General features: G+C 39.3%; 1 protein-coding gene across 1 annotated transcript in view; it reads right to left on the bottom strand.

Moving 5' to 3' along the window:
- LOC136872034 (probable cytochrome P450 12a5, mitochondrial) overlaps positions 1-27,385 on the bottom strand; it is a 60,438-nt gene that overhangs the window by 8,931 nt on the left and 24,122 nt on the right. Inside the window, exons 6-10 of the mRNA XM_067145857.2 lie at positions 24,991-25,067; positions 17,686-17,887; positions 15,569-15,731; positions 9,718-9,887; positions 4,125-4,203 (exon numbers count right to left, since the gene is read on the bottom strand). Of these exons, the coding sequence (XP_067001958.2) occupies positions 4,125-4,203; positions 9,718-9,887; positions 15,569-15,731; positions 17,686-17,887; positions 24,991-25,067 (691 nt within the window). The remainder of the gene's footprint in view (positions 1-4,124; positions 4,204-9,717; positions 9,888-15,568; positions 15,732-17,685; positions 17,888-24,990; positions 25,068-27,385) is intronic.

Genomic DNA, 27,385 nt, shown 5'->3' with positions numbered 1-27,385 from the left:
TGAAATCAAAAGACCTTTACCTGGCGAGCCGAACATGTCCTCGGACACTCCCGGCACTAAAAGCCATACGCTATTTCTTCCATTAGAAGACAAAAACTGTGTAGTCGACATAATTTGTTCTTGTGGCAGCCTCCTCACGAGGAAGTTGTATTAATCAATCAACAAATGGTACCATCGATATAGGAGGTTATATCTCGCGTAGAACACACAACTTACATACCTCGGTTCACTCATCATTTTGGATAAGCAGACGATTCTAGACGTTCAAGCACGGCTTAATGCTGTGTGGCTGAACTGGCAACAACTCACTGTGATAAGAAACTAACCAACGACAGGAGAGGAGAAGGATACAAGTCTATGTTTCGCCCGGTGACCTTATTCGGCTTAGAATGCTGGCCACCATCAATAAAGGATGACCGCGCCTTCCATGTGATGGGGATAGCCATTCTGCATTGGTCCTCGGGTGTTAAACGGCTCGAATCAAAGCGGACATTGCAGTGGCTGGCCTCGGATCTGAAGTTGCCCTCGACAGAAGGAAATCAGTAAATATGACCCTGGACCGTTGTGGGATACACGCTAGGAAAGGGAGAGGTATAAAACAATTATGAGAAACCACCACACCGAATTTTAGGAAAATGTATCTTAATTTTCGAATTTGACAAACTTATATTAATTTTTAAAACATTTCTTCATTGTTAGAAAACAAAAAGATACATTACTAAAGCAAGAAATAATAGCACTGAATTTTATCGTTGTAAACCTACGACCAGTAGCTATGCTGTATAGGCCCTAACCTTTACATTCAATGCGCTATGAAAAAAATTGCTAAAGGTAACAGGTATGAAATCAACGTAATAAAGGCGTTCATTTTCCACAGTACGTTTTGCGTATGGCATAACCGTTATTTGAAAAGAGGAAAATGCCTGCAAAGGGACTTAGATTTTATGAACGGGAAGTTGGTACAAATCTAAAATCAAAAATGAATAAAAAGGAAACCAAAGTCATAAAATGAAAGCATGACGGCAATCAGAAGGCTAACATTTGGTTGGAAGATGACAAGTTTGTAACGAGTGAAATCGTTTACTCATCTAGGCAGCTTTATAACAGTCAGAAGGAAGATATCGAAAGGAAATCGCAACCAGGACGGTACAAGCGAAACAAGTGCTTAACAATAAGGGAAGTCTGCGAATATCTAAAACTATGTTGCTACCATGGAGAGAAAATTCATATGTATTCATATGTATGGATCGTCGCTACAGTATCTCGGAAATATGAACTCCTCCTACAAGATTAGGAAACATAACCTAATTGCTTTTGAAATGCTATGACGGTGATGTTTGTTGCGAATTCCTTGGGCGAAAAGGAACGTGAACAAACAGTACTCCTTGTAATACAGTACGAGAGAGTTACTGACTCCTAAATGCCATTGAGTAAAGTAAAACTGACCTTACCAGACGCCTGACAACCTGCCGCAATTAGTACGCCACGCTAGAGGAAAACTGTGTTGAAGACAGGGGAAATGCTGGAGCAACGTTGCTTTACATCATAAGACAAGGACAACGTTATCAAGAAATCAAACAACTGGCGGAAGGCAGACAGTCAATGCACTACTTCCTTGTTGCCCAACATTCTTTATGTTGATAAGAATATGATGGTGATGTTGTTGATGATGATGGTGATGAAACCAAGTACAAGTGCTACACGCAGTCTAAAAATTTCAAACTTCTAGTGATACATGGACAAACGTTTCGCAATTTTCTCATATATGACGTAGCAGGCAGGCAACAAAACTCGACGTTTTACGCTACTCTCCATATTGAAATCACAGTTACCATACCTTTGAGTTTTTCATGGAATCCGACCCATGGGACATTCCCATTCCCATTCCCATTTTCCGTGGAATTGCTTGTTGTACTCCAGTTGTTTTTGGGTAGTTATGTCTTAAGTTTACTTTATTATCACTTATAGTGTTAAGGCCTACTACCACACCGAATTTTAGGAAAATGTATCTTTGAATTTTACAAACTTATATTATATTTTTAAATATTTTTTCATAGGAAGAAAACAAAGTTTTGTAAGCCGTAGTGTTAAGTACTGGAAATACTTAAGTTGAGTCTGAATATGTAAATGATGATGCTGGATTTAGAATGTTAAACTAGTAGTAGTTCTTGAAATATTTTCTTTCTACGGAATTGTTTGTTGTACTCTTGTTGTTTGTTTGTGTGTTTGTTGTTGGATAATTATGTTAACTTTGCTTTATTATTACACTACTGTAAGTGACCATTGACACCGGGATTATTCCCATTTGCGATGTATTTTTTAATAATTAAAAACACCATAAATCCTCCATCCATTGACCGGATTTCCAACCCTGACCGCATTTGTGAGAAGCCATGCCACACGGCTATAACCCGTTTAAACATTTCAACTCCGTTTTCTGGATGTTAAATAATATTAATTTTTGTTCCAATGCAAACACTCAGCTTCTTCTGATTTCAATGAAAGCAATTAGACATTTTTCAGCAGATACATAACATATCAACTATTTTGAAACACCAAGAATTGATACAGAACAGTAAAAACCAATATTTTTTAAAAACGTTACTGCTACCATATTTACTTAGATAATTATTTCACGAAAATGATCAATGTAAATTGTACCGGGCGGTACACCTCCACGCCGCTAGTTCAAATATTGCGCCAATTTAATCTACTCTACAAGAGAAAGCCCGAACTTTGAAAAACTGTATTAATTATATTGTTTCTCCGTAGATGGCTCTATGTGAGTTTCGAGGTGTTTTTGTTTGCTCTGTAGCAAGACGTGTGGACCTTCTATTCTAGATGTCTCTACATAAAAACTATACCTGTGCACTCTGGTGCCATGGAATGAACCTTCTTGAAGAAATATTGTATTCCTAAGTTTTATTTTTACTAAATTTTGTTCTGTGGTTTGGGGGGTTGGCAATATAAATCAGTTCTTTCCGTCCGTTTTGAATGTAACCAATCATGAATTTTCTAAAGGTCTAAAGGTCTCGAATGTTCCACGAGGGTATATAAACTGCTGATTTTCTGGGGTCGGGGCCACTTCAGTAACATCTTTCTTTGTGTATGGATATGTAGCAGGGGGCGGGAAGCGCCTCTTCCTTCAAGCAGCAGTTCTTCTACAAGGTAATGGCCTGTTAACATCTTCATTTCTAGCTAGCTCAGCAGTTTAACTCTCGGGGAAGGTTCGAAACCTTTAATATGTAACCGACCTTTTAAAATGTAAATTCTTTTCTGTCTATCTATAAAGTACAAATCTGTAAAGCGGGGATAGAGAGTGCTTCTCCCTCTCGAACTCCCCTTCATTTTTGTAAAAAGGAGGTGACTACGTTTTCGTAACCGTTCTTCTCTTCTTTTATGTGGTAAAATTTTCTCATACGTGTCACCTCCCTAGTATGGGATTAGCCCCTGTATATCTGGCCGAGTGCCACCTAGGTTTGGCAATTTCATGTAGGAGTGCAAGCTATGCCTCCAGTCAATTTGCTTTTCTGGGTCATTTAATTAACCCGACATTTTGTTTTCCTCATGTAAAGGCCCTGTAGGTTGGGTATTAAAAACCCCTGTTTTTTTGGTGTGCCTTGAGGGCAGTCTTAAGTGAAGGTTGTCGTAGCCTTTGATAGGCTTGTAATATTGAGAGCGGTTCTGCTCTTTTCTTTAACATTGTAATTAGGAGCAAGTGCTTCTTGTACTTAGGGGTTTTCTGCCCTGTAGCTCTGTGATTGTGAGCTGAGAGCTCGAGAGTTAATGAATTCGGGCCGTAGCCCAGTAAATTGTGTACCTGATGGAACTTGTTGTTATTTGCTGTCAAAATTCTATACTACCATTGTTAAGTTTTGAAAATATAACCTTGTTAAAATTTTAATTCATCTTTCATTCTTCAGTAGTTGAGACCTATTCCAGCCAGCACCTTCTTTCTCCTCTGCAAATCCACAAAACTCCGTAACATAAATAATAAAAAAAGTTTCACTGTTTCACATGCTTTTTCCTTTGAACATTCAAGTAATCCATTAACATTGCCGGTCAATTTATACACACCTTATAAACAGTCTGAAATTGAAGATGCACTGCTTATTTCAACTTACCCCTTTCGGAACTAGGTAGCCGCCGATCACCATATCAGTGGGCGTTTGCCTGAAGTTCGCTGGTGCGACAGGTGCAATTCTGTAAGACACAACGGTGCCGGTACATCAATATAAGGTACGTAATTGTAATTTAGCATGAAATGAGCAGATATTGTTTGCTTTAGTACACAACGTGAAATATCTGTTTATTTATTAGATTCAGAAGTTAATGAATGACCGTTGACATTATTTACAATTCTAGAATATCCTGCTTCTCCCCGGTTAGGTTAAGCAAACACACCTAGGAAACAATGGACAAAGCGAAATGGACTTTGTGACACTGAGGTACAGTAAAAAACAATGTCACTGAAGGAACTGAAGTGAACTAAAACTCTTATTCTTCTTCTGCTAGATTCTCTAAAAGAAACTTTAATTTATTACAAAATGTGACTTGAATAAACTGACAAGTTCATACACAGTTTATCTCAAAATCACCGTCCATTTTGTTCGAAGTGGCAACCGAAATGTCAGCAAAATGGTTGGGAAAAATCAAGGGTATAAGACTTGTACTGTATTAACATAACATTAAATAGGGATATTTGCTTTCCTTCGAGAACCTGAATATAATACTTGTTTTCTGGCATTGCAGGTAAGTACGAATCTGTATCTGGTACACTAACATGAAACTTGGATGATTATATCAATCTATGTAACCTACGTCTATTATTTTAGAACCAGATCAGATTAATAATATGGATACCAATTAAGTATTCCATAATAACAAAACTAACGATAATTACTTTATAAGTAGGACATTACGTCTTGTTCAATGTGTATTGTGTGTTCGGCGATCAAACCATAAACTGCATGCCACCACATTTTGTGCTAACCTTTTAATTTCTACATTACCATTACATCCCTTTACAAATTCCTCTCTGATTTCCTTGACCGTATGTTCTATATAAACAAGGAAAGGTGAAGAGGACAAACTGTAGTAGTGCATTCACCTTTATGGACTGTTGCTTCATTTTTCATTCAGTCTGGTTGTAATATCCATTCCTTGGTCTACCACTAACAATCTTATCGCCTACACTTCCCTCACGTCTAACTGAACAAGTCCTGGGTGTCTTAAGATATGTCTTTGCATTCTATCTCTTCCCCTATTCAAATTCAGCCAAATCGTTATCCTCTCAACAATTCGATCCAGTACATCTCCATTCGTGATTCGATCTACTCATTTTCGGCATTTTCTGTAACACCACATTTCAAAACGTTCTACTCTATGCCGTTCCGAGATAGTTATTGTTCTTTTACTTCCGTGCAATGCCACGCTCCATGAACACCTTCCTAATTACTATATAAATGTTTGAAGCGAGGAATATTTTGTTAAGGAGACCTTCTAGCTTGTACTAATCCTTGAAACACCTGCCATCGTTAGTCATTCTGTTAGCCAAGAAACGGTACTCACCTATTCCGTTACGAATCCTAATGTAATATTTCCTGCATCACCTGACTTCCTTCAGCTGCACTCAATTAATTCTGATTTATAATGTTCATAAGCATCCTATACTTCTTCTCCAAGGCTGTCTAAATATCATACAACATTTTCTCCATTCAATATCCCTACTCTGATAAAATAACAAAATTATCGGCAAAGATCTCTGTTTTGATTTTCTTGGTTTTTGATTCCTTTTTCAAAATTTCTCTTTGATTTCCTTTACCGCCAGTTCTATATAAATATTGGAGAAATGAAGAGAAAAAGTACAGTATTGCTTAATCTTTTATGGATGCTACTGCTTTTTCATCGCCCCCAATTTTTATCTCTGCAGACTGATATTTTGTTCAGATTATAGACAATACTTCATCATCGGTATATGATTCCGATCATGTTCATATAGTTTGGTTCAATCAACATTATTTAATGCCTTTTCTGGACATACGGATGCCATATACAGAACATGGGTTTGTCCTAAACTCGATCCTCTAAAATTAGTCTGAAAGTTAGGATTGCTTCACGTGTTCCTATATTGGTCTGAAGCCAAACTCACCTTCTCCCATCTCAACTTCAGCTTGTATTAAAATATTATTCTGTAAATAATTGGTGTTACAATTTTGCAAGTGTGGGATGAGGTAGTTTTCACACTTACAAGCAGCTGACTTCATCGGAGTAGTATAACGATATATTATCTAAAATTGGACGGCACTTCACCTGTAGCATACATCTCACACAAAAAATTAAATAACTACAGTATGATGGTTTCTCTTAAGATTGTCAGTAATTCTTCGGGTATTTCACCAATTCCATATGCCTTGTCCCTGTTTAGGTCGCTCAAAGCTTTGCCGCCTTCTGGCCTGAGAATTGGGTCTGCCATTTCATCAGCATCAACAGACTCTTCTTGTTCCAGAAACTTTACAACTACTTCTTTCCCTTGATAAAATTCTTGAAAACGTTCCTCCCTCCTCCCATCTTTCTGCCTTGTCTTCTTTCTCTAAAAGTGGTTTTCTACATTACTTGTTAATATTCACACACCTAGCTTTCCTTCTCCAAATGTTTTCTTGATTTTTCCTACATGCAGCATCTACCTTTCCTAAAAGTATATAACCTTCAACATCCTTGCACTTCCTTTTCAGCCATCATTTCTTAATCGCCTGCATTCTTTTCTGCCCTCCTAAATTTTTGCATTCTTCTACTTCCCCCGTTCGTCAGTCAGGTCTTATATCTCCTGAGTTATCCACTAAAACTTACTTGATCTTGCCTTTTTTCCCTAACGGTTCATCAGCAGCTTTACTTACCTCATTCTTCTCGACTGCCCACTCTGCATCAATTGTGTTTCCATCAGCCTCTTCAATTAGTCATTCTGCAAGTAGTTAATTGAAACAGTCCCTCACTCTCCTTCCCTTCATCTTGTGTAGATCCCATATCCTTACATTCCTTACATTCTTCAATTCATTCATCTTCTGGCGGCATTTAATGACATGTTATTGCCAGAATCCACTCTACTTCTAGGAACGTCTTGTAATCCGATACCTGGTTCTTGGAACTCTGCCTAATCATAATGAAATCTATTTGATAAGTTGAGGCGTTTCACGACTTGCCCCCGCGTAAGACCGTCGTTTGTTGTGTTTGAACCACGTATTAGTAAAGAGTAAATTATGATCGGTGTAGAATTCTTCCACCCGACTGTGTTTGCACGTATGGCTGGACTACTTGCTTCAACGGGACTCAGGAATCGCCCCATCGCGGCAACCGGCAAGTTCACATGATTCACAGGGAAGATCTCGTCCGTTATGAATCAGAAAACTGAAAGTTATCTTAATTCATCTGCAGTTGTTCCATTTGTGGGAGTGAAAACGGTGGCGATTTTCTTATGGAGAGTTCTCTGGTTCGAATCCTGCTCCAACTACAGACTTGTAAATCTGTAATACATACTTATATCTACGTAAATATATTTCTAGGACTTTAAAAAAATATTGTCTTATGTGTATTATATTTCCGGAATATTCCCATTGTTTTAGAAGTCATGGTTAGCTCATACGGTGGCGTCTTACAACAGTAACGTAACGAAGATATATGTACACAAATGAAGAAAGCATAGGGATGGTACAGAGAGTTGGTAAGGCTGAAGGAAATATCTCTGGTACACTGGAAAGAAGCAGAAAACCGAGCTGGTTGCAACTTCTCAGGAATATTCATTCTTACGAGATAATTCTAATTCATCAGATTTACAACAGTTAAACAACATTAGCGGTAATTTCGGTGGAAGGGTGACAGCTTCATTACACGAGAATATTGAGATCTCTCACCCCTACCAATATGGGACGATGAGAAAGTCTCCAAATCACTACACTGGTACAATGACGAGGTACCATTTGCACACAGGAATACACTTTTAAGCAACATTGGCGTGAGGAATTTTTAAACGGGTACCCGATCATTGAAACGAACTAGGAAGCACACACTAAAATTATACAACCATACTGGCGATTTTTAATCCCGGAATGTATTAAAGATAAGAAACTGCAAATATAATGCGTGCGGCGTCAGTATTGTCTGAAACAGAAGTGAGTTATCTCCTGACTCAAAGTACTAGATAATTATACTCAGATCGTACAGCGTTGACTATGAAAGGGCTGGCTTCAGGAAACCACAAATTATTATATAAAAACACTAGGATATGAAAGCACGGGGTACGCAAGCCTAGTTCCTCCCGACCACCCTAAACGAGAAAGCCGAAGGAGGGAAATCCAGGTTATAGAGAATAGTTGTATCAATGACTGTGTGCAGGAAAAAAATATGATGCCATTAGAACAATAAAGCCTCTTCTAGTACCTGGTTTTATGCTTGAGATGTTAAGAATTAGAATAAAAATGAACGTTGGTGATGTATCATTAGAAATTCCAAGGAATGCCACGGGGTTACAAATCTTGGCTTTCCCTGTAGTATACACTATATTCATGTTAATCAACGAAATATTACGTATTTTCATTAGTCGTATTCATCATCATCATCATCATCATCATCATCATCATCACAAGTTAGTTTGACGAAAACACACCTCTACACTTAGAGAGACGCAACTCGTAACAGAATGTAATTTCTACCACCCATGAAATCGCTGTAGCATGGAACCAAAATTACCGGCGCGCGATGCACAACTACAAGATATAACTTCTAGAAGAGTGCGGCGATTCAGAGACCACCCGTATCTCTCTGCGTGTGTTGGAGAGTGAGTGCACAGAGTAATTTGGCTACGCGGTATGTATCGTTTAAGTTAGGCCATAATTTGAGAGAAGATTGTTTTAATACTTAAGCCAGCGACAGTGCTGGAAATGGTTTTTCGCTAGAATATCAAAATGTGTAACTGTCTAAATTGAAAATATATGTCTGTTAGTAAAGACAATTAATAATAATATTGCATATAGGGCCTATTGATGGAGAAAGTGCTCTATCTTCTTTTCCCCCTGGTAATATTCAGGAATTCTAGAATGCTACTCCATGCGTTCTACTACTCTAAGTTACTATAATTTAAAAATTAATTTTTATCTTCCTCCTTTTCGTGTTTTCTTTCCCTATGCTGAAATATGACAGCTTGTACGTTTTAAGACAAAACTGATGCATATATGAGTGTGTCATCAAGACTATAACTTACTTTTTCACTTATTTTCAAATTATGAATATGTTTACATATTTAATTTCCAGAGAATATAATTCCTAAACGTTTATAAACATTATTTAAGAACGCAATGCTGACGTTCCTTTATTCAGTGAAACAGGCAGATTTTATTAAATCCTTAATACACTATTGGAGTACTATAAACCAGTTTTTAATCGATTTTCTCGAAATTAAATAAATTCTTTCCTACGACTTCAAAGTTACATAAAGTGATCAGTTTTAAGATAGAGACTTCTGGTTTTCACGAAATTGATCACAAATTTATCAACTATCAAAATATAAAATAAACCAAACATAAGATTTTCCTACTTATGTTATGGTTTCCCGGAAAGCGTCACAAACCGATAAATATGAAACACAGTATGTGATATAACGATAGTATAACCATGCACTACTTGCATTTTACGTACACTTAAAATTACCGGTAATAAAAATAATACCTTGCTGTTTCTTTGAGACAGGCTTTAAGGTACTTCATGTTTTCCAAGTCATTCGCAGTAATTTCTTGATCTTTCCTTGGCAATATTCTTTTCAGCTCTTCGTGAAGAATCTCTTGTTTGTCCTGATTTCTCGACAGAAAATGAGCTGCTTTTGCAGTTAAGGTAGAAGTCTGAAACAGAAACGATTTTAGTTATTTTCCTATTTACCGTTACTTATTTATGTACTTCAATACAAACTGCCAGGTTTGGTGAACCCAATGTAGGTGACATTATTTAAATACACATTTCTGTATTGTGAAAAGTAGTGTCTTCTATTAATTAATAAGTAACTTAAATCAAATTTACCTGATATTATTTATAAAAGTACAGTTTACACTAACAGGAGTATGTATGGACTATGGAAATTCAGGATGTAGGAGTACGTAATTTTACATATACGTAAGAATATGGTAAACCCTACAGAATTTTATAAAATGTAACCCTATTAAAAATTGCTTATTATCCTGTTTGCAGCAGATATTTTGTCAGTCAACCTTAGATACAAGCCAACTCTGCACGTGATGTTCAAAACTAGTAACATAAGGCAGGACGCAGCGGAGAGAATTTCAGCGAAATCTATATATATAGAATAACTTGTACTGACTGACTGACTGACTGACTGATTCATCATCGCCGAGCCAAAACTACTGGATATAAAGAAATGAAATTTTGGGAATACATTCATATTAAGATGTAGGTGCACGCTAAGAGAGGATTTTTGGATATTCCCTCCCTAAGGTTGTGAAAAGGGGGGTGGAATATTAAAATGAGTGTATCTATATCTCAAAACTATAAAAGTTTACAGATGTAAAAATTGGTATTTAGAATCTTATTTAAAATTAAAGAAACACGTATTATTTTGTTTTTAGAAAATCCCAATAGGAGGGGTGAAAAAGGGTGAAAAGTTGGTTGAATGCCTTTAATCAGGATACCGGTACTTACATCTCAGAAACTGAAGATATTACAGACCTGAAAATTGGTACTTTGGATCTCTTTTAAAAATAAAGAAATATGTTTTTGTTCTTGGAAAATTCAATTAATGGGAGGGTGAAAAGGGGGGTGAATTTTTAAAATGAGTGCATCTATATCTCGAAACTTTTAAAGTTTACAGATGTAAAAATTGGTATTTAGAATCTTCATTAACAATAAATAAACACGTATTTTTTGTTTTCGAAAAAATCCAATAGGAGGGGTGAAAAGGGGTGAAAAATGGGTTGAATGCCTTTAATGAGGATACTTATATTTCAGAACCTGAAGATATTACAGACCTGAAAATTGGCGTTTGGGATCTCCTTTAAAAATAAAGAAACAGGTATTTTGTGTTTTTGGAAAATACAATTAATGGAGGGTGAAAAGGGGTTGAATTTTGAAAATGAGTGTAACTATAACTCAAAACTTTTAAAGTTTATAGATGTAAAAATTGGTATTTAGAATCTCCTTTAAAAATAAAGAAACACATATTTATTTGTTTCCGGAAAATCCCAATAGGAAGGGTGGAAAAGGGTGAAAAAGGGGGTTGAATGCCTTTAATGAGGCTACTTATATTTCAGAACCTGAAGATATTACAGACTTGAAAATTGGTATTTGGGATCTACTTTACAAATAAAGAAACAGGTATTTTTGTTTTTGGAAAATCCAAATAATGGGGGTTGAAAAGGGGGATGAATTTTTAAAATGAGTGTGTCCACATCTTAAAACTTTAAAAGTTTACAGATGTAAAATTTGTTATTTAGAATCTCCTTTAAAAATAAAGAAACGCGTATTTTTTTGTTTTTGGAAAATCCAATTAATGGTGGTTAAACAGGAGTGACAAATTAGGGTAAATTTTTTGAAAGACTATACGTACAGAATAGCTGAGAAACGTAAAATGTTACAGACGTAAAAAGTGGGTATTTGGAATCTCCTGTAAATGTAAAGAAACATGGGTGATTTGTTTTTGGAAACACTACTTAATGGGAACTAAAAAGGGGTGAAATTTTAAATTAGGATTTCTACAGTATATCTAAAAAAAACTTAACATGTTACAGAAGTGGAAAATGGTATTTTATATCTCTATTAAAAATAAGGAAACGTGCATTTTTAGTTTTCAGAATTACCACTTGGGTGGAGGGGGGGGGGAGTGACTGAAAATGGTGTTGATTTCCTTTAATTAGGCTTCTGATACTTCAAAAGTGAAGATGTTACAGTAAAGTAAAGAAACACGTATTCTCGGAAAATCCAATGAAGGGGGGGGGGTTAAATAATTGTAAAATTAATTGACTTAATTGTATGAGAATACATACATCTAATAAAAACTAACGTTGTTACAGACGTGAAAATTGGTATTTGGATCTCATTTAAAACAAAGAAAAACGCGGGGCGGGAGTGAAATGGAGTTGAATTCCTTTCGTGAGGACACATAAATCAAAAACTGAAGAAGTTAGAGGCGTGGTAATTGGTATTTAGAAGATCCTTTACTATTAAAGAAACAAGTATATTTTGCCGCAAAATTCACTTGAGGGAGGGGGCGAGGAGTTGAAAGGAAGTGAAAAAAGTGAATTATTTTAATGGGGATACTTATATCTGAAAACTGAAGGTAATAGACGTGAACATTGGTGTTTGGAATCTCCTTTAAATATAAAGGAACACTACTTCTTTTAATTTTTTTGTGGAGGGGGGGGAGTTAATAAACTTAACGGCGGTGGGGTGTAAAAGGAGGCGAGACCAATTGATTTTACTGTTCATAACGTACTTAAAACGATCCTCCGTTGCTCCGGCGGCAGCGCGCCTGCCTCTCGCAGCTGGGTTCCGTGGTTCAAATCCCGGTCACTCCATGTGACATTCGTGCTGGACAAAACGGAGGCGGGACAGGTTTTTCTCCGGATACTCCTGTTTTCCCTATCATCATTCATTCCAGCAACACTGTCCAATATTTCATTTCATTTGTCATTCATCGATCATTTACCGGTAAGTAGCGGTCTAGCATCTTACTGTGGGGTCAGAACATCTATAATAATAATAATAATAATAATAATAATAATAATAATAATAGTAATAATAATAATAATATTCTGGACCGTCGTCAAATGTGCGGACCGCGCTGGAAACGGGTCCTGGACGGATAATGACTAAGAATGCAGTCCGGCCGCGGGTTCAGTACCGCCAAGGCACCCAAGACGACACCACGCCGGATCTCCTGAAGGATTTGATCCCTATTAAAAATGCTTATAGGAAAAGATGGCAAAGATTTAGGGACCCAACTGACCGGGTGGAATACCTGGACCTAGCCCGGGAAGTATGAAATCGATTGCTGGAAAGAAAGATTGAAAATGGGAGGAAACTTGCCGTAATCTAATAGAAAACGAGTCAGATCGCGAATTTCGGCGGATTATATATCTATAACAATAAGCATTCAATTATAAATTTCAGTATAATACCGTAGCGAAGCACGGGTATCTTGCTAGTACTGTATAAAAGAATATAGCTGAGGCAAAATAAACTGGAAGCAGAGGACTTACACGGTACACATCCTAATTCTTACTTTTCTTCTAAGTATACATTTCTGTGTAACCTTAATTTACATTTCACTTTGGATAATATACACACAAAGAAATCACAAACTGAACAAAGAGATACTTGTATCTGTGTGTAGTAGGCCTTTGTGTAACTTCTCTTTAATTCGACGTTTCGTTTATCTAACATGAAAAGGTAAGACAGATTACAGTTACCATGAAAAAAAATGGGCTTGTCCCTACAAGAATTAAGGATACTTAATTTCTACCAGATATTTGCCATCTGAACAAGATACTAATCTATTGTAGGTATTATTTAATGCAACAACTTAACTATGCAACAGCTGTTCATATTTATGTACTCCTCCCGTATCTGACAGCAGATGTATTTGTGTCTTTACAGATGAGGAACTGCCCTACGACCTCTGCGTAATTAGCATTCCTCGGTGTTTTAATTCGATGGGTTTCTTGACTGGCAGATACACGTTCATTTCTCTGTCTTAAACATTTTTAACACAACGACAGTAATTTAGTTTCAACTGAAATATGGGTTCAAATCCCACTGTTGGCAACCCTAAGGATGGTTTGCACTTTCACAGCAGGCAAATGCTGGGGCTGTTATGTAATTAAGGCCATGAATATTACCTTCCCAGTCCTAGCCCTTTTCCATCCTTGCGTTACCGAAAATCTTGGGTGTGTTACTGCGAAGTTAAACCACTAGCAAAAACTATTATTTCTGGCATGTATTTACTATAACAATGGAATTACAGAATTTTCGCAAGCCACCAGTTAGTTACAAACTATAATTTACGGGTTCACCTGAACTTTCATTTTCCATATCTTGTTTATAATTAACAGGTTAGCATTTATGCACTGAATGAGTTTTTCTCGCAAGCTTTGGAAGTCATCTCAACAGGGTGTTTCCACTTCCCTCAACTGCACCTTTATACTGCGCACTACGCAATGGAGTTACATTTACATCATAAGTTAATTTACATATTCTCTGCCTGCAATATTTTAGTAACAGAACCGCCTATATGCTTTATCTTTTCAAAGGATTTCATTTATGCAAATAAATATTGATCCTCAGGTCTTGTAGATCCACTTTACTTATCATACATTTCTTTAGTGGTTTCCCCTTTCCAGTAAAAGTAGCCATGAGCTTCCTTCGGGTTTTGCCATTTTGTAAGGAGTGTTGTTTTAGATGAATCACGCTCATGGTTAAAATGTATACAGACTGCGGCGATGTGCTTACAAAATTTTGAACGGCCTGCCTTGAATTCGCATTCTCCAGTCCACAAAAGGCTCGAGGAATAGATCTGTAAATAACATGGCGCATAATTAGCATTAACATTAATTTTGTTAAAATAGAACTAAGTTATCTTTACTATGTGATTAAAGATGAAATCCAAATATTATACTACAATTATGTTATTTACAGCTTTACAGTGTACGGTGGCTTACTTATGCTCGACCCCCTCAAGCATTTTCCCGTGATTTCACCGCATACTTCTCTTACGTTTCTTATATGGTTGCTAGTTGCCAGCATTTTCCCTCTTTCTTAAAGTAGAAAATCCCTGAAGTAGCTTCGATGCCAGTTTATTTTTCGAAATCCTAAGCACACAACTGTCCGAGTATCCTACAATCCGACAACTAACACACCAACTGTTTAGTAGCGCTTCCGTTAGGAGCGGTACGGTAGGAAACTGACTCTTAAGCGATGCAAATAATGTTCCGCAAAATGAATATATATGAATATGGCATCCACTCGCCTCTGCAGAGATACTGTAAAAACACGTACGGATATTCGAGATATGTAAGAGGTACACTTCCAATAATTAAATATGCATGTACTGTAGGTAAGAAGTAGTCATACTGGGACCTTTCGTCTGTAATAATGATGTCTATCTCTTTCTAGAAGTGTGTTACATCTTATACATCACGGACTAGTTGTACATGGATTTCGTTCTCAAAATGTTTTGAATGAAGAAATAAAATGTCAATAATACCATAAAAAACATACTGACGGATATTTTATTCTGACAATAGCTATCGCATGGTACATATTCTGTGCCAAACCTTGCCGGTGTGACTAGGACATAGCTCTGTTGTCATATGAGAGACAGTGAAGCGTCTCAAGCAATATAATTAAGGACGGCATGACGTTGACCAATGTATTTAGGACACTTGGCTAGGCAGCAGTAGCTTAGGCAGGCCAAGGCTCTTAATTAACTGTATGAACATCGGGATTTTTATATATTCGAACAAATGGTAGTCAAACCTCGCAAAGTCTAAAATCCATTTGACTAATCGTATCTTACCGAGTCTACTCCTGCAAGCATCATGTCGAGCGCCATCACGATTGCATACATAGGATTTTCATTCCTGACGAGAAGAGTCTCTAGCACACTCAGATCCTTTTGAGCGTCGGGTGACCTCTGCATTATCCTGTCTTGGGACTGTTTAATGTACTTACTGACCACTCTGGAAAGAAGAAAGAGAAATTGAAAATTCGGTATAGAAATAGATGCCAGAAATTTTATAAAATAATCAGACACATTCACATTTAAGTAATGTCTATACTACATAGAATTACTTGACCGCATCACGAATTTGCATTCAAAACCCGGTCAAATCTGGACTTGACTGAATCTTGCTCTGCAGCCCTCTTGCTAGATGGCAGGAACATTACTTACGTGTCAGCTGTAATGAAGGAAATTACAATCACAACTCCCTGTTGTTCATGTGAAATTGTACGTGTTGTGTACAGGCATGTGAATTGCTATCATAGACCAATGGCAAGCAAGGTAAAAACATTAAATAATAATAATAATAATAATAATAATAATAATAATAATAATAATAATAATAATAATAATAATAATAATAATATTGGCTTTAAGTCCTACTAACTGATTTTACGGTTTTTGGAGACGCCGATATGCCTGAATTTTGTCCTTCAAAAGTTCTTCTACGTGCCAGTAAATCTTCGGACACGAGGATGGCGTATTTGAGCCCCTTCAAATATCACCGGATTGAGTCAGAATCGAACCTGCCAAGTTGGGGTCAGGATGCCAGCGCCTCAACCGTCATTTTCCTTTACACATTAGCATAGGAAAATGAACACAAAGGAAATTATACTGATGTACTGCACAGAAATGTGTGGCTGGGAGGCGTGACCAGTTTTAAGGAATATAATGGATAGGAAGAGCGTTAGGACTTACGAGATTTTAAAAGAAAGGTAACTACATATGATACGTCTGTATGTCTTTCTTTTGTTTGTGTTGTCAACAGACGTGAACTCTCTGGTCCGGGAGATGAAAAACTTTTTTCTGATGCGTGATATATTTTTTCTCAGAAGCCGTCTCATACAGTATGCGTTTTCCTTTCCCAGTTATCAACCTGTATGACGACGTGAAATGTGTTAAACCATACCATTTATCACAGTGTTTTATTGGGCGCAATAGCTGCAAGCAGGGCTGAGAAGTTCAGACGGTGGCCTTCTGAGATCAAGTTAAAGGGTTCGAGCCCGGCTCAGTCCGGTGGTATTTGAAGGTGCTCAAATACGTCATTCCACTTTCGATAGATTTATCCACAAATACAAGAACACCTAAGGGACACAATTCCGACATCTCGCTTCTCTGAGAAACCGTAAAAATTGTCAGAGAAACGCAGAAACAGTTACTGTGTTATTATTACATAGCTGTCAGAAGGCCAACGAACTCAGTTTTTCTACATCTCATGTTTCATAAGTAGGGCATCGTTTTTGTGGCTGGGTTTTGTTCTATCGTACAGACTGGAAAGTGAAGCAAGTTCGAATAAATTCCAGTGTCCGATTCTCAGAATAATCACAGCAATGCGTATCTCATGTCCGTAATTTCAGGCCTCTAAATAGGAAAGATGGTATTTCCATTTAAAGAAACAAAGTTAGTACCGGTATCTCAACAGATATTCATACCCTGGAGAAGTACTGCAAGTTCGGCCGTGAGCCTCTTCGTAGGTTTATTAAAAGTGAGAACTGAATGATATATTTCACCTTGGTTCACAAGTTATTTTAGGTGGACATCTTAGGTGAGTAAACCTGTTTATAGATAATACGTAACTGTATGCGATATATGAAGGTTTATCCTCATGTAACACTTCTTTCGGAAATTCGTACACCATCATTCCATCGAGATTTCAAATGAAAAAGAAACCAATAAATTCCGTGGCTCATACATTTCAAAAAGTACCATGGGTCCTACATTATTGTTGCTGAGCTGAAGGTAACTAAAATTTCTAAATCATAGAGTGTACTTCACACGGGCGTTTCGTAGTGGTACTTGCCGCTATTTTAAGAGGCATGTTTATGGAATGGAAATGATTGTAATTGCAGGAGGAATTATTAAATGCAAGTGTAGGAAGCTAAAGAGAACAGTGGAGAAGGAATATTACTTACTCGTTGAAGTAATCCATGCACTCCACCATCTCATTCCATAACTTCTCCCTCTCGGACGGGCTGAGATAAGGCGGAATGTCGAGTGTGAACATTGCCCGAAAAACCAATTGCGCAGCCTTGATGAGCTTCTCAGTTTCTGAATCTGGTTTATTATTCAGCTGCAGAGAACCCAGTCGAGTATCCAAAGCGACCAGGGATATTGCTGTTAATCAGACAAGAAAAAAGATGTAATATATATATATATACACTGACTGACAGTGACAATGCAACACCAAGGAGGAGTGGTTCGAAAGGGATGAAAGTTGGGGAAAAAACAGAGACGGTACGGACGAATAATTGATGTTTATTTCAAACCGATATGCAGGTTACACAATGAGCACGGCATCGACTCAGAAGGATGTAGGACCACAGCGAGCGGCGATGCACGCAGAAACACGTCGAGGTACAGAGTCAATAAGAGTGCGGATGGTGTCCTGAGGGATGGTTCTCCATTCTCTGTCAACCATTTGCCACAGTTGGTCGTCCGTTCGAGGCTGGGGCAGAGTTTGCAAACGGCGTCCAATGACATCCCACACGTGTTCGATTGGTGAGAGATCCGGAGAGTACGCTGGCCACGGAAGCATCTGTACACCTCGTAGAGCCTGTTGGGAGATGCGAGCAGTGTGTGGGCGGGCATTATCCTGCTGAAACAGAGCATTGGGCAGCCCCTGAAGGTACGGGAGTGTCACCGGCCGCAGCACATGCTGCACGTAGCGGTGGGCATTTAACGTGCCTTGAATACGCACTAGAGGTGACGTGGAATCATACGCAATAGCGCCCCAAACCATGATGCCGCGTTGTCTAGCGGTAGGGCGCTCCACAGTTACTGCCGGATTTGACCTTTCTCCACGCCGACGCCACACTCGTCTGCGGTGACTATCACTGACAGAACAGAAGCGTGACTCATCGGAGAACACGACGTTCCGCCATTCCCTCATCCAAGTCGCTCTAGCCCGGCACCATGCCAGGCGTGCACGTCTATGCTGTGGAGTCAATGGTAGTCTTCTGAGCGGACGCCGGGAGTGCAGGCCTCCTTCAACCAATCGACGGGACGGGAAATTGTTCTGGTCGATATTGGAACAGCCAGGGTGTCTTGCACATGCTGAAGAATGGCGGTTGACGTGGCGTGCGGGGCTGCCACCGCTTGGCGGCGGATGCGCCGATCGTCGCGTGCTGACGTCACTCGGGCTGCGCCTGGACCCCTCGCACGTGCCACATGTCCCTGCGCCAACCATCTTCGCCACAGGCGCTTCACCGTGGACACATCCCTATGGGTATCTGCTGCGATTTGACGAAGCGACCAACCTGCCCTTCTCAGCCCGATCACCATACCCCTCGTAAGGTCGTCTGTCTGCTGGAAATGCCTCCGTTGACGGCGGCCTGGCATTCTTAGCTATACACGTGTCCTGTGGCACACGACAACACGTTCTACAATGACTGTCGGCTGAGAAATCACGGTACGAAGTGGGCCATTCGCCAACGCCGTGTCCCATTTATCGTTCGCTACGTGCGCAGCACAGCGACGCATTTCACATCATGAGCATACCTCAGTGACGTCAGTCTACCCTGCAGTTGCCATAAAGTTCTGACCACTCATTCTTGGTGTTGCATTTGCTCTGTCAGCCAGTGCATACACTGATGCGCAATTGAATTAGAGATAGCTGCCGTTTTATCAAAATGGAGCTATGGTTACCTGGCGAATGTAATTGATCGACGTGGTACATGACTGCGATGCCGTCAGATCTCGTATTGTCCATGTGAATATCAGGTGGTGAACGGGAGATTACGGTGCGTTTGATAACAGCCAGATTGTCGATGCCATACGTTCGGACTATTCCATCTTCTACATCACAGAGGCAATGAAGCTTCCATGCACTACCGTGTTCAGCGTGTGCCATGAGCACGTAGATTAGGGTAAAATCAATATCGTTGATCACAACGAGTTGTTAACAGGGGTCACCATCGACTGGTTTGGAGAGTAAGTGCGCATAGACAGCTACATTGCAACAGTTTACTCGCGGATTCAATGTTGGAGAACAACAAAGTTGAGCAGCCATGCCATCCAGGACCACGTCCTCACAATGAGAGAAGCCACCGTCCCATAAGAGTACCACTGCTCACAGCACGTCACAAGGCACAAAGAATGACACTGGATCAGGAACACACGCGCTGAATTCTCAAAGCACAGAGAAAGTTGGCCTGGACAAATGAATCGTGGTACCAGTTAGTACAGTGCGTCAACAAAGATCCGAGGCAATGGGTTGTTTTGGAAATTCTAAGTTCCCAAGGAGGGAATTAGATAATTTTCCACCAATAGAGCATGTCAAAAAACTTATCAGATGTAAGGATTTTCAGGCGTTTGCTCTATTAACCAGCGTTTCGTCTTAAGTCACCGACGAGCGATAAGGAACCTGCTATGAGTTTTGTTCACCTCCAACACACTTTAGACGATCTGTATGCACAGTAATACCAAACACCGTCCAGTTGTTGTGCATTGGATCGATGAACACATCATTCATTTGAGGATGCTTGCCTAGTCCCTAAGTTCACCCGACATCAATCCTAATGAACACATCGAGGATGCTGTCAAGAGAGATGTGCGTGCCTTTGGCTCTCCACTGAAATGTCTCTGGGAGGCTGTGAATTTTTCATCGGACTTTATGACTTTACATTCAACCAGTGTGGTGTGGAGTCACTGTCACTCCAAGTTCGGCTCCATAGCTAAATGGTTAGCGTGCTGGCCTTTGGTCACAGGGGTCCCGGTTTCGATTCCCGGCAGGGTCGAGAATTTTAACCATCATTGGTTAATTTCCCTGGCACGAGGGCAGGATGTATGAGTTGTCTTCTTCACCATTTTATCCTCATCACGACGCGCAGGTTGCCTACGGGAGTCAAATCAAATGACCTGCACCTGGCGAGCCGAACCCATCCTGGGATCTCCCGGCACTAAACGCCATACGCCATTTCATTTACTGTCACTCCACATTGCTGTCGTGATAATGAGGATGGGGGTGTTACACGCAACTTATTCAATTGCTCATCAGAATATAAATATACATATGGAGGGTGAATCCCCCTCAATTACATAGCGCACGAAGGTGGCTAAGTACAGTTTATCAAAGTTGGACGAAACGCGCATTGTGTTGCATTACCTTCAGCGTGCCGATTAAAGTCACTTCAAATAACTGCTGTGCCGTTGTTGCGCACATATTCTAGCGTAGGCCCCTTTACACGATGTGAACTCAGTAACAGACTGCATGAAGGCCGCACACGAAAAGGTCTCGTCAACTCACACACACGCTCTATTTACCCTTATATTGCGTTTATTATGAGTGGAGTCCGGATTTTAAAGGAAGGTCCTTTCTTCTTTAATGCATAAACATGAAATAATCAACAACAAAAACATTAATAAATGTATCCTACTTCCGTATTAAAGTGGACTTAGTTCCCTGTTTCCTCTTTTCCGACTTTCGTATCTTTTAATGCTGGATTTTCCATTTATAGACCATTTGTATAACTTTTTAAAATAAAGACACAATTCTCCATGTATAGTAATATTTGCGGGTGGTGATTTTTAGCATTTCGAAATCAGAAATTTAGCGTTTCAATTAAACACTAAGCATTTTGTAACGTTTATAGTTTTGCAGTTCAGCATTCCATAGCATTTTGGAGAAAAAAAATGTAATATGGGGCTATACTGATAAATGAGTAATATCTTTTGAAATGACGTTAATGTGAAATTAAAATCACATTTGTGAACGGTTAATAGGGAGATAATAATCCATAATGTATATTGTGCATTTATTTGTAGTTCTATTAAAATATGTAAAAGTAACGCAGCGAAGAATAGAACAATTGATACATGCTTAAGTATAAGACAGAAATAAACGAGAAATTTACACTGATGAAAACCTGGGAAAATAAGGAGAACATACACAAAGTTAACTTACGTCATGCAAGTTCATGAATAGTAACGCAGTTAAATAAACTCATGGAACATGCCACAATATTTTGTTCTGTCATTTGTGTTGTCCTGTCACGTGCAATGAAATATATTTCAGCATCTACGCTGTTGGTTGGAGCCCAAATATATTGGAGAGCTGCTTGTGTAATCTCCTGGTATTTGAGCTTAACTGCCAACAGCATTTGCAGGCAATGTGCATCTTCATCTTTCTGCAATATTTATATAAGTTGGGGATGAAAATATTTATATACTCTACTTCCATATTTAACATCCGGAAAGAATCGGATCTTTGTTTTACTTTCACTTTAATATTTAATATCTATTGACAATACTCGGACAGTAGTGACAGGATTAAAAATGTTGCCAAACGCTTGGAAAAAACAAATGTCGCATTTTTCGCCATATGACAAGTCAACTTTATGTTGCACATAAGCATATCATGTTTTTCATTTCCATTTTTTACACTTCCATTGGAAAAAGAGCCCCTGAATTGCAACATATATATGTTTGACCATCTTCCAGCACTCATTTTAAGCACAGTGCATATATAATTAACAATTCATCCCACAACTTATGTGAAAAAGGGTAGGAAGAGTCCGCCAATTGGAAAATTAAATAATTAATTGTGACTGAGACATGAATCACATATTTAGTCTGACACTGCATTTCAAAATACAGTAATGACATTCATCACTAAAAATATTTAGGAAGGGTGAAAAACTAATGTTTAACACATTTGTATCCAGAATTTTTTGAAATACAGTATCTAAATGCTTTGTTAACATTGATGAATTCACGGCCCATAACATGTACAGATATAAATACTTGTTAGAATATTCCACAGATTTTGACCACGAATTCCAGCGTGTGAGCACGGGAAAAGAAATATTACTGCTAGAAGTTTAGAATAACTTTCTCCGAGAAACCTGTGTATTCATTTTCCATTAATATAAGAAAGCGAATTTCTATTTGAATGCATAATGGTTTAGTTGTGACATTTCTTTTAAAAAGACACCTCCAACTAAGTTTACCTTGTGCGCAAAATTCTGAAAGTGTAGATGATGGTCATCAATTATTCAATCCTTTAAAGCATGCCCCCACGTATCGACCTGAATCTGATACCAAACCAAGTACATTTTCATATGTGGATATATTCTTTCAAAATGTTAATGATTGCCCTGTTAAAACTGTTGTTTTAAACTCTGGTGTTCGGGGATTCAGTACGATCAAGTTATGGTAAGTCGTTGCTGACCAGACACCATACATTACCTCATCGTTTTCACTGTTGAAACCTGTTTATTCTAATTTGCATCACACAACATGCGTTGCACATGCTTTGCACAGGATATGAGAAGCAATCGGAATTAAATACTACACGGCAAAGGACTTCATAGCTGAACGTAAGGAAACGCTAAGGCCCCCAGTAAATGAAATGTCGTATGGCTTTTAGTGCCGGGTTCGGCTCGCCAGGTGCAGGTCTTTCTATTTTACTCCCATAGGCGACCTGCGTGTAGTAATGTGGATGAAATGATGATGAAGACCACACATACACCCAGCCCCCGTGCCGTAGGAATTAACAAATTAAGGTTTAAATTCCCCGACCCGGCTTGAAATCGAACCCGGGACCCTCTGAACCAAAGGCCAGTACGCTGACCGTTCAGCCGACGAGTCGGACAAGGCCCCCAGTGAAATGCACTGTTACAAGGAAATCAAAGACTTACCGTCACCCAACTTCCCCATTATAACCACATGGGAAACATGGATTTCATGTGCTGTTATTTTTCCTGGAAACATTTCGCAAAGTTTAAGGAGTTTCTTCTGTCGCTCCCCTGTGGGTGGGGGCGGTAGAGAAACACCCACGGTATATTCTGCTTGCCGTAAGGGGCGACTAAAAGAGGCTCCAGGTGCTCTCAACTCGGGGAGTTTGGGTTTGTGACCACTGGGCCCTTAGCTCAGTCCTGGCATTGCTTCCTCCTGTTTGTTCCAGGCTCATCACTTTCATCTGCCGGGCTGAGTGGCTCAGATGGTTAAGGCGCTGGCCTTCTGACCCCACTTTGGCAGGTTCGATCCTGGATCAGTCCAGTGGTATTTGAAGGTGCTCAAATACGTCAGCCTCGTGTCGGTAGATTTACTGGCACGTAGTAGAACTCCTGCGGGACAAAATTCCGGCACCTCGGTGTCTCCAAAAACCGTAAAAGTTTAGTTAGTGGGACGTAAAGCAAATAACATTATTATTCATCACTTTCATCTACCATACACGCCATCCCTTGGGCAACTCTTTTTTTCTTTTCTGACCCCGACGGTGTGACATAATAATAATAATAATAATAATAATAATAATAATAATAATAATAATAATAATAATAATAATAATGTTATTGGCTTTACGTCCCACTAACTATTTTTATGGTTTTCGGGGACGCCAAGGTGCCCGAATTAAGTCCCGTAGGATTGCTTTCATGTGTCAGTAAATCTACCGACACGAGGCTGAAGTATTTGAGCACCTCCAAATACCACTGGACTGAGCCAGGATCGATCTTGCTAAGTTGGTGTCAGAAGACCAGCGCCTCAGCCGTCTGATACCTTGATATTCCGAATTGTTTGATCCCTTCCCATGTTTCCCTCTGTTTAGTGTTAATAGGGTATGGTTGGCCAGTTGAACTTCCTCTCAAAACAGCAATCAACACCACCTGTCTTATTTCGTTGGATGACGAAGGATCTGGAGCTGTTGCGCAGACAAAGGCTTTACTGAGAGTCCAAATTTGGAGACCGAACTTTATGCACTCCACACGTTTAAATTTCTTCCGGATGCTATCACAAGACTGCAGGAAGAGAGTTAATCGATAGATACTAAATGGGATGTGATTGAAAAAATTCCGAGTAAACTTGAGATAAACTCAGACAAAATTTATCAGAAATATCCGGACATTGAAATACTGGGGACATGCACTGATTTGGAATTCAGAATCAAAACCAATTTTTCAAGATTGGTTTCTGTTGATGTTGAGCGGTCGGTTTACTCTCAAGGAAGCCGAATCTGTCCTTAACGCATACAGAAATGTTGAATTTAATTATGTACAACTCCTTCCTTATACAATGAAGTGAAAAGTGACATAGACAATTCTCCCTTTTCAATTTTTAAGCTTTGTTTTAATTCGTTCCATTTTTTCCCTTTTTAATATTTCACCCTTTTTTCCGTTTTGAATTACATTTTTTCCTTCTAAAATCTAGTCCTTAGTTTAAATGTTACTAAGGATTGTCAATTGCTCTAGTGAAAGACATTACATGAAACTCATACTTACATTCGAATGCCCATCGAAAAAAGTAGTCCATAAAGTCGTCAGGCAGCTGTCCATTCTTGTTTCGTAGATCCTTCATTCTTTGGACCGAAAAGTAAAAGAAAATGTAGTTATTTACAAGATAACATGACATAGAGTCTCGTATGTTCAAGTGATTAATTTATAAACAACAATGTTATTTATATTTTCTCTAATTGTTTTTCATTTTCCTTTAGAATCGCTCGTAACCCTCAATAAATGGTATTTTCACAGATTTATTTAATTTATTTTATTCACTATCAAAGAATGTTTTCTCACTGTAATCAATGTGAATGGCATGGATAGTCTTACAGAGGGAATTCCTTTTCCCACATGGCTCTACTGCCTTGATAGACATTGCCCTAACAGGTGACCACTACTCTGCCCGGAGACCTGGAGATTACCGAGACACGTGGTAAGCGCGACAAGACGACTGCCGATCAAGTTACCGGGGGACGCATGGTCAGCGCTACGTATCTTGGTCTTCTTCCTTTCTGGATGAAGGCAGCCATTTTACCATTATATTGATCCTTAATTCTTCTCACGTAGGCTGAGTTGATCTCGAACCTGCCCTCATCCAGGTAGACATACCTTATTTGGCGGGAATGGAACACGGGGCTTTGGGTAAGAGGCAGGCTGGCTACCCCGACTGCGAGGCTGGTAGGGAAGGAATTCAAACCCCATGGCACTACAGCCCTTGAAGGGCTTTGGCCTACCAAGTGACCGCTGCTCATCCCGAAGGCCTGCAGATTACGAGGTGTCGTGTGGTCGACACGACGAATCCTATCGGCAGCTGGCACAATTCCTATCCTCACCGCTAGATGGGGCTTCATTCATTCCATTCCTGACCCGCTCAAATAACTGGAAACAGGCTCTGGATTTTCATTCTTTTTTTCATTGATTAGTTAGAACTGTGATTAACTGAGTCCCAACAAATTAAATTACTACCTTTCCTTCACTCAGCAGAATCATTTAAACACTTCTTGTGAAATTTTACCTCTGGCACGTCTACATTCCCTGACATGGATTCCTATTCAAAACTGTATCTGTTAATTCACTCTACAAGCCCCTGGGATTTAATTAAACTGTTTGAACATCCCGTAGTGGACCAATATGATATTAATTTTCAGTTCCTAAGAATGTGGTGTCAGAGAAGAATATTGGCGATTAGAATGGAGAAGCGGAATACAAATTATGATTTACAGAATCAAGTTCGTGAGGTTTGATGGATTAGATGAAATTTGATCAACAGGAGTGGTGGAAAAAGTAGGGCATATATTGAGACTCAAGACATGTACAGGTGGTTGTGGGGGTAACTGGAGACGGTAGGAATGCTTGGTGGGGGGTTGGAGTGGGGGGTGGGGAGGGAGGCCAATTCAAGAATATGATTAGCATAGTGTAGATGTGGGTTGAAATAGTTAAGAAGATATTAAAAGGTCAGCACAGATTTTGGCGACATGGAGGAATGTAACAAATCGACCTCTGGATTGATACTACTACTGCTACTACTACTACATAAGTTTTGATCCTATACCTGAAGGGGATGGTGGGCCTCCCAAAATATAACGTCGTCTGTCATTTGATTTGATAAGGTTGGTGGCCGTAATCTATACCTTGAAATTTCTCGGCATTCGCCTTACTGTATGAGAATGCAAAAACCACGAAAATATATTCTCAAGACTTCCGATGGTCGATGGACCGCCCTCAACATCTCCCGAATGTGGAGGTGTATATGCAAAATAGAGCCGTGGCCTCAGGACCTCTGTCTGAATCGCTGGTCAGAATGCAGAGTTGCCTGGCCGTGGTCAAGCCGTGACCATTTGTAGGCCGACATCTATTCTGCACCCACCCCTGAATCCAGCCCTAATCCAAACTATTGCAAGTTTATCGCCCTGAACGGAGAGATTTGGCATGGTGAAGGAGATGGCGGTTCATCGGTTGGAACGCAATATTGAGGAGCCACTACTTGCAGGAAAAAACCTACATAACACCTGCCCATGCGTCCATACTCAACCTGTCCTAATGCAAGTTTTCATTCCTTCCCTGAAGGAGGAGGCGGGCCACCTAGAGGATAACGCCACGGCCAGGGAGATTTGTTATAATGAAGGTGATGGTGGGTGGTCGGTCTAAGTGCAAAGTTGAAGTGCCATGGATCAGCCGTGGCCATCCCGCTAATCCAACCGCCGGCCTTGCAGCTCAATCAATCAATCAATCAATCAATCAATCAATCAATCAATCAATCAATCAATCAATCAATCAATCAATCAATCAATCAATCAATCAATCAATCAATCAATCAATCAATCAATCCTGATCTGCATTTAGGGCAGTCGCCCAGGTGGCGGATGCCCTATCTGCTGTTTTCCTAGCATTTTCATAA

This window comes from Anabrus simplex, chromosome 4, assembly GCF_040414725.1.
Source record: "Anabrus simplex isolate iqAnaSimp1 chromosome 4, ASM4041472v1, whole genome shotgun sequence".
NCBI classification, from domain to species: Eukaryota; Metazoa; Arthropoda; class Insecta; order Orthoptera; family Tettigoniidae; genus Anabrus; species Anabrus simplex.
This window is presented reverse-complemented; position numbering and strand designations above follow the sequence as displayed.